General features: G+C 27.5%; 3 protein-coding genes across 3 annotated transcripts; 2 read left to right on the top strand and 1 right to left on the bottom strand.

The window, feature by feature from the left end:
* Positions 1 to 231: 231 nt before the first annotated feature.
* On the top strand, positions 232 to 4,590 carry LOC130895939 (histone-lysine N-trimethyltransferase SMYD5). The gene is made up of 6 exons (XM_057803601.1): positions 232 to 371; positions 1,133 to 1,260; positions 1,524 to 1,754; positions 2,633 to 2,913; positions 3,394 to 3,640; positions 3,773 to 4,590. The coding sequence occupies exons 1-6, from the start codon at positions 339 to 341 to the stop codon at positions 3,978 to 3,980; spliced, it is 1,128 nt and encodes a 375-aa protein (XP_057659584.1). The 5' UTR covers positions 232 to 338; the 3' UTR covers positions 3,981 to 4,590.
* Positions 4,591 to 5,273: 683 nt separating this feature from the next.
* On the bottom strand, positions 5,274 to 6,227 carry LOC130895947 (probable NADH dehydrogenase [ubiquinone] 1 alpha subcomplex subunit 12). The gene is made up of 3 exons (XM_057803615.1): positions 6,021 to 6,227; positions 5,846 to 5,964; positions 5,274 to 5,540 (listed from the first exon to the last, which is right to left on the bottom strand). Exons 1-3 carry the CDS (start codon positions 6,113 to 6,115, stop codon positions 5,335 to 5,337), a joined length of 420 nt encoding a protein of 139 aa, XP_057659598.1. The 5' UTR covers positions 6,116 to 6,227; the 3' UTR covers positions 5,274 to 5,334.
* A 1,038-nt stretch (positions 6,228 to 7,265) lies between these two features.
* LOC130900243 (ELMO domain-containing protein 2) lies at positions 7,266 to 10,753 on the top strand. The gene is made up of 2 exons (XM_057810784.1): positions 7,266 to 7,859; positions 8,831 to 10,753. The coding sequence occupies exons 1-2, from the start codon at positions 7,382 to 7,384 to the stop codon at positions 9,289 to 9,291; spliced, it is 939 nt and encodes a 312-aa protein (XP_057666767.1). The 5' UTR covers positions 7,266 to 7,381; the 3' UTR covers positions 9,292 to 10,753.
* Positions 10,754 to 12,757: the final 2,004 nt, after the last annotated feature.

The raw sequence follows: 12,757 nt of genomic DNA on the forward strand, positions 1-12,757 counted from the left end.
AAAAATTAATATCCAAGTTCTTAATCATAAGTAAAAAAGATCATTATATATCATCATTTTGGTAACATTTCTAAATAAATTTGATAGTAGTATTTATAATTTTTACAAACGTGTAGTAAAAATGAGGATTACAGGTAATTTCCTTTAGACATAAAAGTATCTAGATATAGCTGTTATTTTTAATTAATCTTTTACTAATATAAAAACAGTAATATACCTACGTGCTTACACCTAATGTAAAGGCCAGTAAAGTGAAAATGTAACAGAAGAAGAATAAGAACCATTAAAATATTTAGTTGAACCCGATAAGAAGCATTTCCAATTGTTTTAAGTTTAAAATGGACGTAGAAGTGCGGCATGATTTATTCAAGGTATGTTTTTAACACCTTTTCGAGTTTAAGTCATGTACCGAAATGTTACACGTAATGTTATTAGCTAATATAAACTCTTTGAATATTTGAATTGTATTCATCTAGGTTTGCAGTAGCATATATGGTTAGGTGAATTTATTTGTTTGTGGCAGTTAAAAAAACATTAGGTCCAATTTATAATGAATCACCAATGAAAAAAGAATAACTACTGCTGTACATTCTTTACATATATGTGAAGTACATACTACGATAATATCCAATTACCAGCATGATTTGTGCATGCCCACTAGTTTGTGGAAGAAATACACCAATATTTACTAACATAGAAATTGACTCCACAATTTGCATAATGAGCATTTCAGAAATGTTGACAACTTGATAGTGAAATGCAAACAATGACTTATCAGAATTATTACAAATGATTGGGTTGGAATAGTGAGACATAATTTAATAGTAGTACATTTTATTTACTACCCATAAATGTTCTAATTATTTGTAATAATTTATAAAGAACATAAATATAATAATTATCAATTCTTTATCACAATTTTCTTTTTCAGTTGATTTCAACACTTTTTTATTCTGTGTTTTCATTATTTACATTCTTAGTCATAACATATTTTCACGAATCTTTTTATTAAGCTGTCAAATTAATTAATGTGTATAGATGTAAACTCAAAATACTAAAATAAGAGAAAAATATTTGTAGCTAAGAAGTAAATAAAATATTTTTTTATGGTACCAAATTTATGAAATTCTAGGGCAAAGGCGTGTATGCGAAAAAACCATTTTTAAAGGATAGTATTATTTTCCAAGAAGACCCTTTGGTATCTTGTCAGTTATCATGGAATGCTGCATATGGTTATTTGGCATGTGATCATTGTTTGAGGCGAGTTTATTGTTTCATATTATAATTTATCAGTCGGCGTCTTTAGTATTGAATATTTTTTTGTAAATATATTTGGGATAAGACACTATTTGCATATTATTTTTATATATTTTATTCACATTTCTTGCAAATTTTGCATGTATGAAAAATTTCCTACACCTTTGGAATCTAATGATGATGACAAGTTTTAAAATTCATTAAAGGTTTAATAAATTAGTTTTCAAATTACTATTTTTTTGAAAATTTCATCAAATAACTTTCAGGCCTTTAGAAACAGCCCAAGAAAATGCTGGTAGATTATCTGGACAATTGGTAGAATTACCTTATCCAGAATGCTGCACAATTGATAAAAGTAAAATAACTAAGTGTCCATATTGTCCTGTGAATTATTGTTCAGAAGAATGTAAAATGGAAGCATTTGATCACTATCACAAGATGCTTTGTCACGAAATAAATGGCTCTCATCCTTTAGAGCAATTGAATGAAGCTTGGAAGTATGTATTGAAATATTTTTTATTGTGTTTTTATGGTGTTCTTGAAATTATTGATATATTATTCTCAGAAGTCGCCACAGTTAAATCATACAATAAGTGTTTAAATCACATTACGATTAAATTTAGTTTTGTTTTATCACAAATTTTATCTTCATATGGATTTATAGTTGTTAAATACTTATTACTTTGCTTCAAATTAATTTTGATTGATTAATTAGCTGAAGAAAGCAATATCCTTCTGCTGAATTTTATCAAGACATGATCTTTTAAAATGTGGATATTATGCTAAAGTTTGAGCAAGTGCTTTTTCAGTGGAATTAATTTTTGTTAAAAAGAATCTGAGATAAAATAAAGGTGTATAGGTAGTGAAAACTGGCCAAGTAATTTGTTCACCAATAGGTATAATGAATTTGTTTCCCCATCAACTACAGCTATACATGTTTATTAGAGTGGGCCAAGGTGGGCTAGCTACTACAAAAATATTGGCCAAGATGATGAAAAAAAAAATTCTGGTAAAGTTTGAGCTCTTACTATCAATATTTAGAGGTACGCATTATGATTTTTTATTTTCTATTTAAATTACATGAAAGTTTTTTTTTAATTTTAATGTATTTTAACGAATTATTGTGCAGTAAAAAGAAATAGATATTGATGGAGGAGAAAACTAATATATTGTGTGTCCACATTATCAAAGATTAAGAGCTCAACCTATGCTTGTGCGGCAACAAATTAGGGTATCTAGCATTATACTGTAATGAAAACTTATTATAGTAATTGTCATAAAATACTATTACTGTTGGCTATAATCTAAATTGTAATTCGTGCAAAATTATTTCAGTTTTTTATCTTCTATTCATGTTACACTTTACTATTTTCAGGAAAGTACATTATCCACCAGAAACTAATAGTATTATGTTAATAGCTCGATTATTAAGTAGAATACAACAAGCTTCCAATAAAGAAGATACAATTGCACAAACCCTTGAATTTTGTCACACAACAACTGACAAATCTAAGAATTTAGCTCATAAACTTCTTGGAGAAAAATTTGTTAATCAAATATACACTTTGCATGGTCTATTGGTGGCTGCAATACCTAATGAGGGTATTGAACATCTATTAACTTTTGATGGATTCTTAAGTTTGTTGGCACTGATAGGTAAGTAATTAAATGCTAGAATTCAGAATCCCAAAGAACTCAACTATGAGATTGGACTAGTCAAATACGAAACAGAGATAAAAACCAATTGGAAATTATTAGTGTGTAGTAGATAAAAATTCTGTCTCTCTTTTTCACACTAAATTTTAGGAAATCTATATCCTCCATTCTGTTGATAATAAATCAAATTCAAATGCTTCATCATTCTTTTCAAGTTGCAGATTTTTCATCCCCGATACTGTCTTTATTATGATACCATGACATTAATGAACATGCTACTTTTGTATGTAGGTTCGACTTTACAGTTGTGTTTTATCTTTACTAATAAATTTAAGGTGAATCCGTTTTTATCTTTCATATATTCTGTACGCCTATTCTCATAATTTTTGTCGTTACAATGAAAGCCAAAACACAAAGTTTTTTCTCTCATCTAATCTTAACTTCTAGATTATTTGGATATTTATTTGTATCTTCTTTTAGGCACAAACACACAGGGAGTTGGCACAAGTGCAATAGCCAATTGGGCAACTAAAGCAGAAAATCTTTCTCTTGAAACTAAAGATAAAGAAGTTTTTGATTCATTCCTCGATCAACTCTACCAACAAATGGAAGAAAATGTTGGAGATTTTCTTAATAATGAAGGCGTAGCATTGTACAGACTTCAGAGTTGTTGTAATCATAGTTGTGATCCAAATGCTGTAGTGAAATTTATGAATAATAACCACAGGTATGTAAAAAACATGAATATAACATGCACTTACAATGATCAGAAATGTAACTGTTTACAATAGTGAGCATTGTAACTTGAGTTTAGTGATCACGTAATTAAATCATTTTATAAACAACTTTTTATTTACAGGCTATCTTTGGTTGCTTTAAAAGATATAGAAGAGGGTGAAGAAATTTGCATAAGTTATTTAGATGATTGTGTGTTAACAAAGTCAAGACATTCCAGATGCAAAGAACTGATGAACAATTATTTGTTTGTCTGCAGATGTGACAGATGCAATAATGAATCTGATCAACCAGATGAAACTAGTGAAGAAGATGACTCAATGAGTGATTAAAATACAAACCAAAAAATTATAAGAACTACTTCTTAGAGAAGTAGGCTAAATGTTGGGTTTAACATTCACTTGTGACATACTTTTTTAAAATTCAAAGTAATATGTTTAACTAGTGTATAAACAATTGTTATCAACCCCTTTCATATCTATTGAAATTATATTGCAAAGCAGTTATGATAGTCCTATTTTATCATATAGTAACAAGGTTGCATGTTCATATTTCATAATTTAATTTCAGCTGTTATTTTCCTGCTTAAACATAAACCGACCATTATCAATATTATGATCCATCATATATTTTTACATCTTATGAGATGTAAATCTCGCACAGAATTTATGAATAGACATCCCTGTAAAACTAAAGTCATAAAGATTAAATACAATTATCTACATATTCATGAATAAACTGTCAAATTTGACTGCTCTCTAGTTTTACCAATATTTCAAGTCATTATATGTCTACTCTTGAAATTGAAATAGTCTGAAAACATTTTTATTACAAATAATCACCCCAAGAAAAATTACACAGTATTTCTCGTACTAGTTTTAATAAAATCTGTGTTGAGTTTTATATTTCATAAATGTTAATAAACTTTAAACACTGGCTTAATTCTGTTTTCTTTTTAATTGCACTGTGTTAAACCAAATTTAAAAGTCTTTGAAGTATCATAAAATTAAAACCCGAAATCGGGGGCTAAAACTGATTTAGTATTTGGTTTCTAACTTATAATTTGGTAATTTTGTGTTGAAACACACAACAGAAACAATAATTATTGCTACGGGTATTACACAATATTATTGTCCCTGCTCTCATAAGTAATAAGACATTCTTTTGGTTTACTTTCTTAAAAGAAATCAAAAAATGGCAGCAGTAAAAGCTGCAGAAGACATATATGAAGATGATTTCGATTTTCTGGAGATTGTGGATATGAGTTTTCCAAGGAGAGTGTATAATAAAGCTGACCATTTATAAGGTTCAGATTTGAAAAGCCAACAGTTATTAACATTTTTGAGCAAATTGAGGATAGTCTCATGTCAATTTAGGTAAATAAGACAAATAGTAATATTTGTCTTATTTATATGGTTTATTATCAATGTGTCGGATACAGATAAATTTCTAGCTCTATCTTTCAATATGTTTTGTTTCAGTATAATTTTTATTTAGTATTCGTGCTTGAACATAAACAATGTTGGTTAGGTCAAATTCTTTCAGCTGGATAAGAATGAAGGTTTGAATTTTAAAAAACGAGCAACTAAGATTTTTGTATTTATATATGAGTAAAAGAGTCTAGATCTGTATTTTCTACTTTTTATTTTTATGTAAGTATATACTACGAAACAAATACTCAAATAATTATTTGGGTGGGACCCAAGCTTCAATTTTAGGTCTAGTGGTAGAATAAGGCATATATTGTCCTGGTGTTCCACTTAAATTTTCTGTATGGTCTGCCATCCATTTGTATTTTGGCCTAAAAGGATCTTTGTCAGGTGTTAAATCAGTTTTATAATGTAACCATCCAAACCATTCTGCAGGCACTTGACTTCCATCATATTCTAAACCTAAATAAAAACATTTATTTATCTACTGAATAGTTATTGAAAAGTTTTTGTTTTATTTGATGAAATATTTGGTTTTTCCTACAGAATCGTAATTGATCTTAACAACATTTAGGGACACTAATTGAAAAACATTCACATGTTACTGTTACATTCTTACATCACTGTTCACTACATATACATAGAATTTTTCACACTTATTATCTATATACTGACTTTTCATTATAATAAAAAAGTCAAACGTCTAATTAATTGAATAAAAACTTGAAAGTGAATCAAAGTTAGTTAGTTTTTTTTAATGTTTTTACCATAATAAGGAGCATATTCGACCCATCTATTTCTACCATAAAAGTAATTAGGATTTTCAAAATATTTATTTCCATATTTATCAGTACCAACAAGCGTTCCCGGTCTTAAACTATCCATTCTAAAATGCAAAATTTCTATTGAGAAAAAAGTAATTACATAATATATTTCTATTACCTATAAAGTTTATAGAGGGATGCTTTAATACCCCCTGCATCTTTAATGGTTTTTAAGAAAGTAAATGCTCGATCTATGCCAAAATACTTGGCCATTTCTTCTTAATTTGTTATATTATGATCGTTACAGAATTAATCCTTCAAAAAATATAATTTGCAATGTCAATATTAGTCATGTTTAGATCTCGAACGAATGTGTTCCAAGTGTGTCCTTATCTTACCCTTAAGGTATGTTCTGTGGTGTCCTCCGGGTAATTTGGTTTGTATTAGTAGGAGTAGCCTATAGATCAGTGGTTTATGGAGTAAAAACCAGTGTTGCCAAATTCACGTAGTTTTCAGTAGACTAACAGATTCGAAATTTCAATTTACTAAGTTCATTTATGTATTGATTGAAAACATTTAAAAGAGAAATTTTGGTAAACTGTTGGGAAAATATGTGTAGCTTCATGTTTCCTGTTCTTCAGAAATTTGTTCGTAATTTAATTTTTCCCATTAATCTGTAAACGTATGAAGAATATTTTTAAAAGTAAGCTTAAATAAAACCAAACAAAGAAACAGTCTTGCAACAAACAGTATTTTTCAGAACACCAAAGATGATTTGCATATTGGAATGTGAATGCTACTTGTCACATTTTTCCTTATAATATAGCTTTCCATAATGTTTAGAATCAGAATAATCATTTATTTATTTGTTGATATTCATTCTATAATTGTTATATTTTATTTTCTTGCCAATAAATATCTGTTTTGTTTCTTGGCTGTGTTATCAGACATGTTGAAAAAAAAGGGAATAATAAAAATTAAGTTCCGTTTATTGGTAACACAATTATGTCTTATTTATGCAACAGATCCTATTGTTAGTTTCTTTACATTATATGACGTGACAATGTCGCCCACAGAAAATCCCCTAAGAGTATGGGTATGTTTTGTCATTTCCACGGAGCTGGATAAAACAACACAGAGTGAGTGTTATCTATGGTTAATGCAAGAATGTCAATATATTTCTAATATAAAATACTATGAAAAAATCATTGAAACCGATACATATTGCTTTACAAGAAATAATTGCCAACTCAATATAAGAGAGCAATATCAGATAATTCAATGTTAAATATTTACAATGACCAAATGATATAGTCGATGCCCAAAGGAATAAAACAGGAGTCCAATTCGTTAAAGAGTTATGATGTACATTGAACAAAGAAAAAAACATACTTCATTTTCAGTTCCAGTGTAAAAACAGAACAATTTTGATATGTCTTCTTGACAACCGTCAATTTCTGTCAATATCAACAAATCAATTAAACGTCAAAATATCGAATTTGATTTCAAGATGTGAAAATTGCCTCTATATTTGCGAAAATGAATTTCTCATTGTGGTGGATGTTTACATATTATTTTCGTTCAGTGATTAAATGGTTTTTGAGAAAAACAACAGGGCTATGTGAATTGCAACGAATTTGTTACGGTGAGGTGGCCGGAGCACCTCGCATAAAAAAAGTGGAAAGTTGCTTATACATGTCAAAATCACATCAAATAAAACAACTCATCCAACATCTTAATAGCATTTCTGATTCTAATGGATTCTTCGGTCCAAATTATAAAAATGTATTAAATGGAGCAGTTAAGGTTGTATTATTAGTGAAAGAAATTGATCCAAAAATACATTTTCAATTTGTTAAAAGTTTTGAAATATGTGTTAAACAGATTTGGGGTTATAGACAACTCATTGCTGAAGTAGAGCGATTAAGAACTACCTCTTATGACAGTGAAAATCTTGAGCACGAAAACAAATTAAATAATCTGTGGATGAACCTCAAACCCGAAGAAAAACTTGAAGGTATGCAGAAAATAAAGTTTTCGTTGCACAAGTTTGTAATATAATTATTGGATATTGGTTAAAACTAATTCAATTTTTACTCCAAAGATCAATAAACTTGTTGAAAGTTAAATTACATGTACAAAATAATATAGATAGTCTTTTAATAAATATATAGTCAATTAAATGCCTTTTAATTTGATATCTAGATATAATAAATGTATTCCACTGAAATGTGTGACTGTAATGTACAATTTTGAAAATGCGTAAATTTCAGGACTTTGGAAGATAAAAATTTAAACCACATTATATAACTAAAACCATCTGTATTTTGTATATTAAAAATAAACTTACATCTACCTAAAAAACTGTACTCAATTTAATACTAATATGCCTGAAATCTTGAAAACAAAAACTAGCTAATTTGTATACTATTAGCCTATATATTTCAAATTATAATTTATATCTTTTTATATTTGAAATGTTTTTCAATTATTCATACTGAAATTATGAATGGTAAATTAAAACTTTTTTATAAGTATTCTTCTTCATGTATTGAAAATGCTGGTGGAGCAACACTAAATTGATTAAATTTAAATTGACCAAGAAACCATGCTACAGATTTGAAAGTTTAAATATATTTTTAACATCAATGAAAGTGGAACTATTTTTAAAAAGAGTACAGCAAATTTTAATGTGAAGCCACTGTTTTTCATTTTCTGCTACAATCTGAAATAGGCAATAGATAGTGTAAATTATTATAAACCCTCTAGGTATATGAGTTCAAAAACATGTAAATTTCTTTTTTTGATATCTGATTTAGCAGTATTCTCCATTTTAATATGAGACAGACAGGATATCAACACTTCTTTTTAAAGTGGTAGAAATTTTTATGAAGACAAGAAATATCAGCTGATATGCAAACTAAACATATTTTAATTATTGGTTTGGTAAGTTATTACATTTTTTTTAAATGGTTTTTGTTCTTCTAGGTCGGATTACTAAACAGTGGCAAGATATTGGATTTCAAGGAGAAGATCCAAAAACTGATTTTCGAGGAATGGGTCTATTAGGTTTAGAAAATCTATTATTTTTTGCTAGCGTTCATCGTTCGGCAGCTCAACATGTTCTTAGTCATTCGTATCATCCCAAACACGGTTATTGTTTTGCCATTGTAGGTATTAATCTTACAAGTTTAGCATGGTCTTTGTTAAAAGAAGGTAGTGCAAAAACTTATGTATATAATAATTGTATAAATATACCTTCAATAACACTATTTCATCATTTCTATAGTTATCTGTTTTATGAATTTGACAGATTTTGGATGGAATGTAGGCCTAAAAATATAATGGAGTTTTCAAATATCAAAAATAAATTTGAAAACAATATCAGATCATCTTTACAAGATTCAAATACTGATTTCAGAATTGGTGTTACTGTTAATTATGTATAACATTATTTGCTTCATTGGATGTTGTTTACTTTATTAGAAAATAACATGGCGATTCACAACTTTTACAGTCATACAGGGGATTGATGACCTATGCCTATATACAGAATCGTCCATCGTACCTTTTCTTTATAGAAATAAAAAAGATATTGATAAAAATGATATTTCTAAAATTTATTCTTTATCTCAGAGGATATTACTCATATTTTTATGAAATTATAGTAGATCTCTAATAAATCTATAGTCTAAAACATTAATAGTCAAGCTTACCTTTAGTCAAAATAGAAATTAAACGCTTATTGCTCTAATTGTGGTCAGTAGGGGCTACTTTTCAATGTATGTTTTTGTTGACGTATTTTAGAGACTTGAAAAAAAGTCACTTGAGACAAAAGACAAAGTTACAAGCCTGGAAGTTTAATTAGTAATAATGATGTTCAATCTATAATTGTTTGTATAAAATTACATGTAGGGTATATTTACTTCATTATTAATTATCAGTTCAGCAATGATTTTCATACAGTATGTATTCTGTAGTATATTCAGTGAGCTTAATGTTGTATGTAGAGGTTTGCAAATAGTGTAGACAATTACCAGAATAGTGGCTCTACATACAAGCCATTGGCTATATTTAGTTTCCAACTGCTTTTACTTATTCATAGACTTAAAAAAATACTCTCCATAAAAATGATAGGCTTACATGAGTAGGTGACTAAATGCCTTTCTTAAAGAAAAGTTTATTTGTTTTGCAAGAAATGTATCAAAATATTACAAGAAGTGCTCTTGAATAATACTGAAATGATTTCTTTACTAACAAAATCATCATGCTGTTTGGCTTTAGCTTCGTCTTTCAGCTTTCTTCATTCTATTCTGTTTTTGCATTTAGCGTTCCAGTTTACTATTTCTAAGATTCTGGTATCTTCAATTTGGTTTCTCCAGGTATTTTCTATAGGTTGCCTTGATGTGTCCTGCACGATTTAGTCTTTGTGCTTTTACATACTACCATATTTTTTTCTCCCAGTTCTTCTATTTCTTGTGAAGGTATTTAAGGCACTCAATATTAATTAAGCTCAAAACTGGGCACATCATAGTCGCAGTGACGTATCATCATCAACATATTTTATTTATGATGTGTATGTATATAATAAAGATCAACTTTATTTTCAGGATGCTATTTTGTGTTTATAATTGTAATAGCAAAAATTATTTAGTAGCACGAAGAGGTATTGTGATTTTCTTAGAGAACTAACGAAATACCAGTAGACATTTTAAATTGAATCTCTAGGAAAAGGTTATTACTATTTTCTTGATTATGTTTTTTGTATATTTACTTTACAAATCAGGGATTACTTTTGTATTTCAGATTATTTTGAAAAATATTTCCTTTATGGTTGTAGACATAGTTGAAAACCTATTGGTTTTAGAGCCTTATATTTTAAAATTGTTTTTAATAAAAGCTTGAATCCAATTTAGATTTTTTTTGTCTAGTCAAAAAACGAATTGATATTACTAATAAAAATATAGTTGAAAGGAAACACAAAAAAATAATTTTATAGTTTAACTAAATAATTCTTTTAAAATTAACTTTGCATTTCAGATAAAATTTGTGAAAAGTATAAAAGATTAATATCATTATCCCACACTTTTAGAATATCTACATTAATTTTCTTGCCACTTTATCCTTATATTAAAAAAACTTTTTAGTTTGATTAAATATTAAAGTATGTTCTCATTTTTTTAACTATATATTCTTTTGATTTACTTGTGTAGATAAATAAAACTATTATATATGGTATAATCATTGAAAACAGGCAATAAAAAAATTGGAAATGAACTTATTCTTAAATGTTATAGGTGGATATAAATAAAAACAATTTATGTTGGTAATTCATTTATATGACATCACAGATTTCAATTGACAGAAAATACTAATCTTTACAACATTTATTACGTAGTTGTTGAAAATCTACATAATAATCGTTATATATTAGACCTAAACAATTCAGAACAAACGTGGAACTGCTACCCTGACTTCAATAAAAATAATTTCAATTTGGTCATAGCTATTACGTTTTGTACAATAGGTTGCTAACTGTCTGAAAATATTAATATATGATGAATGTTGCACGTTTTCACATGCTTGAATATAAGCGGACGACGGATTTAAAAACTCAAAGCATTAAAACCGTCAAATCTTCAAATCAGGATAAAAAATTATACTGTTTTATTTCTAAATCAATGGGATTGTATATTGGAAACTAAATTATAATATTAATCATTATTATTGCTCAATCGTGAGAAAAAATACGAAAGATTATTTATTAATAAGAACTGAATCTTTGCATTGAGCGTTAAAAGTTTGTCTATTGGAAAGCCTTATTCTAGAAAATATTATGAAGAAAACTTTTCAATACACTCTAATTAGCGTATAATTTTGTTTGCATAGCAAAAAATATTATGTGGATATATCCAACAAAGTTTGAAAACTATATATTAAAAAATGAACTGTTATGTTGTATGTTTACTATATTATTGAAAACATTTTTAATAATATGAAACAATAATTTGAATATACTTTAGGTTTTTTCCACATTTGCTCCTATTTTAAATCGAAAGATTAGTTCTGAAAAATAATAATAAAACAATTAACATTTGTGGTAAGTGATAACGACATGGATTCATAAGAGAATCTCGCCATATTAAGGAATGTTACAAGTTTTTGCGTATTTACAATATTTATAAAAATATACAATATGCTGCTTAACATCATGTGTATTTTTTCTAAAGATTTTCAAGCATTTAATAATTGAGTAAATATTTAAACGCTATAATTTTCTAAATAACGTTAGAATTTTATTTCTATGACCGAAAACATGTGTGTAAGGTCTAGTCATGATACATTACAACCATAGTAAGTATAAATCGATCAATGGTAACATAAAAGTACAAAAGTACTAGTGATAGCCAAAAAATAAGTAAGCTTTTGTAATGTTTCAACATTATATAAAATAAAATTTCATAATAAAAATAATAATCAATTTAAATATGGCGTAACATTCTAATACAAAATGGGATTGAATGAGGATCATTGTCATTTTTAGTCATTGTGTTGACTACTATAAGAACACGCATGACCCAACCTGTTTGGTTTGGTTTGAAAACATGTGCATAAAGAAGTTTTTTATTTTTTTTTTTCAACATAATTTAGATCATAAACTGCAAAAAACAAAAATTGGAAATTTTTCAAAAATATTTTAGAGTAAATGAATATTTTAGAGTAAATGAATATTTTTTTGTAAGCAAAATGTCTCATACTATCCGATATAAGGTATCAAATTAATTACAGATTCATAAGAAAACCTAAAAGTTGTTTAATTCTGGTAAAGTAAAGCACTTCGAACATTGGGTATAAGTAAGATAATTGAATTTGATGTTGTTTTGCATTATTAAAATGTTTTAATTATTTATTGAA

The sequence above is a fragment of the Diorhabda carinulata genome, chromosome 1 (assembly GCF_026250575.1).
Source record: "Diorhabda carinulata isolate Delta chromosome 1, icDioCari1.1, whole genome shotgun sequence".
In the NCBI taxonomy this organism is placed as follows: Eukaryota; Metazoa; Arthropoda; class Insecta; order Coleoptera; family Chrysomelidae; genus Diorhabda; species Diorhabda carinulata.

What these genes read in the sequence shown, in the direction of transcription:
- LOC130895939 (XM_057803601.1), top strand. Translation starts at nt 339, where the DNA reads ATGGACGTAGAAGTGCGGCATGATTTATTCAAG. An exon ending in GCATGTGATCATTGTTTGAG is followed by an intron (nt 1,261 to 1,523) that starts GCGAGTTTATTG and finishes AATAACTTTCAG; the next exon opens with GCCTTTAGAAACAGCCCAAG. An exon ending in CAATTGAATGAAGCTTGGAA is followed by an intron (nt 1,755 to 2,632) that starts GTATGTATTGAA and finishes TACTATTTTCAG; the next exon opens with GAAAGTACATTATCCACCAG.
- LOC130895947 (XM_057803615.1), bottom strand. Translation starts at nt 6,115, where the DNA reads ATGGCCAAGTATTTTGGCATAGATCGAGCATTTACTTTCTTAAAAACC. An exon ending in TCCCTCTATAAACTTTATAG is followed by an intron (nt 5,965 to 6,020) that starts GTAATAGAAATA and finishes TTTGCATTTTAG; the next exon opens with AATGGATAGTTTAAGACCGG. An exon ending in CGAATATGCTCCTTATTATG is followed by an intron (nt 5,541 to 5,845) that starts GTAAAAACATTA and finishes GTTTTTATTTAG; the next exon opens with GTTTAGAATATGATGGAAGT.
- LOC130900243 (XM_057810784.1), top strand. Translation starts at nt 7,382, where the DNA reads ATGAATTTCTCATTGTGGTGGATGTTTACATATTATTTTCGTTCAGTG. An exon ending in ACCCGAAGAAAAACTTGAAG is followed by an intron (nt 7,860 to 8,830) that starts GTATGCAGAAAA and finishes TTGTTCTTCTAG; the next exon opens with GTCGGATTACTAAACAGTGG.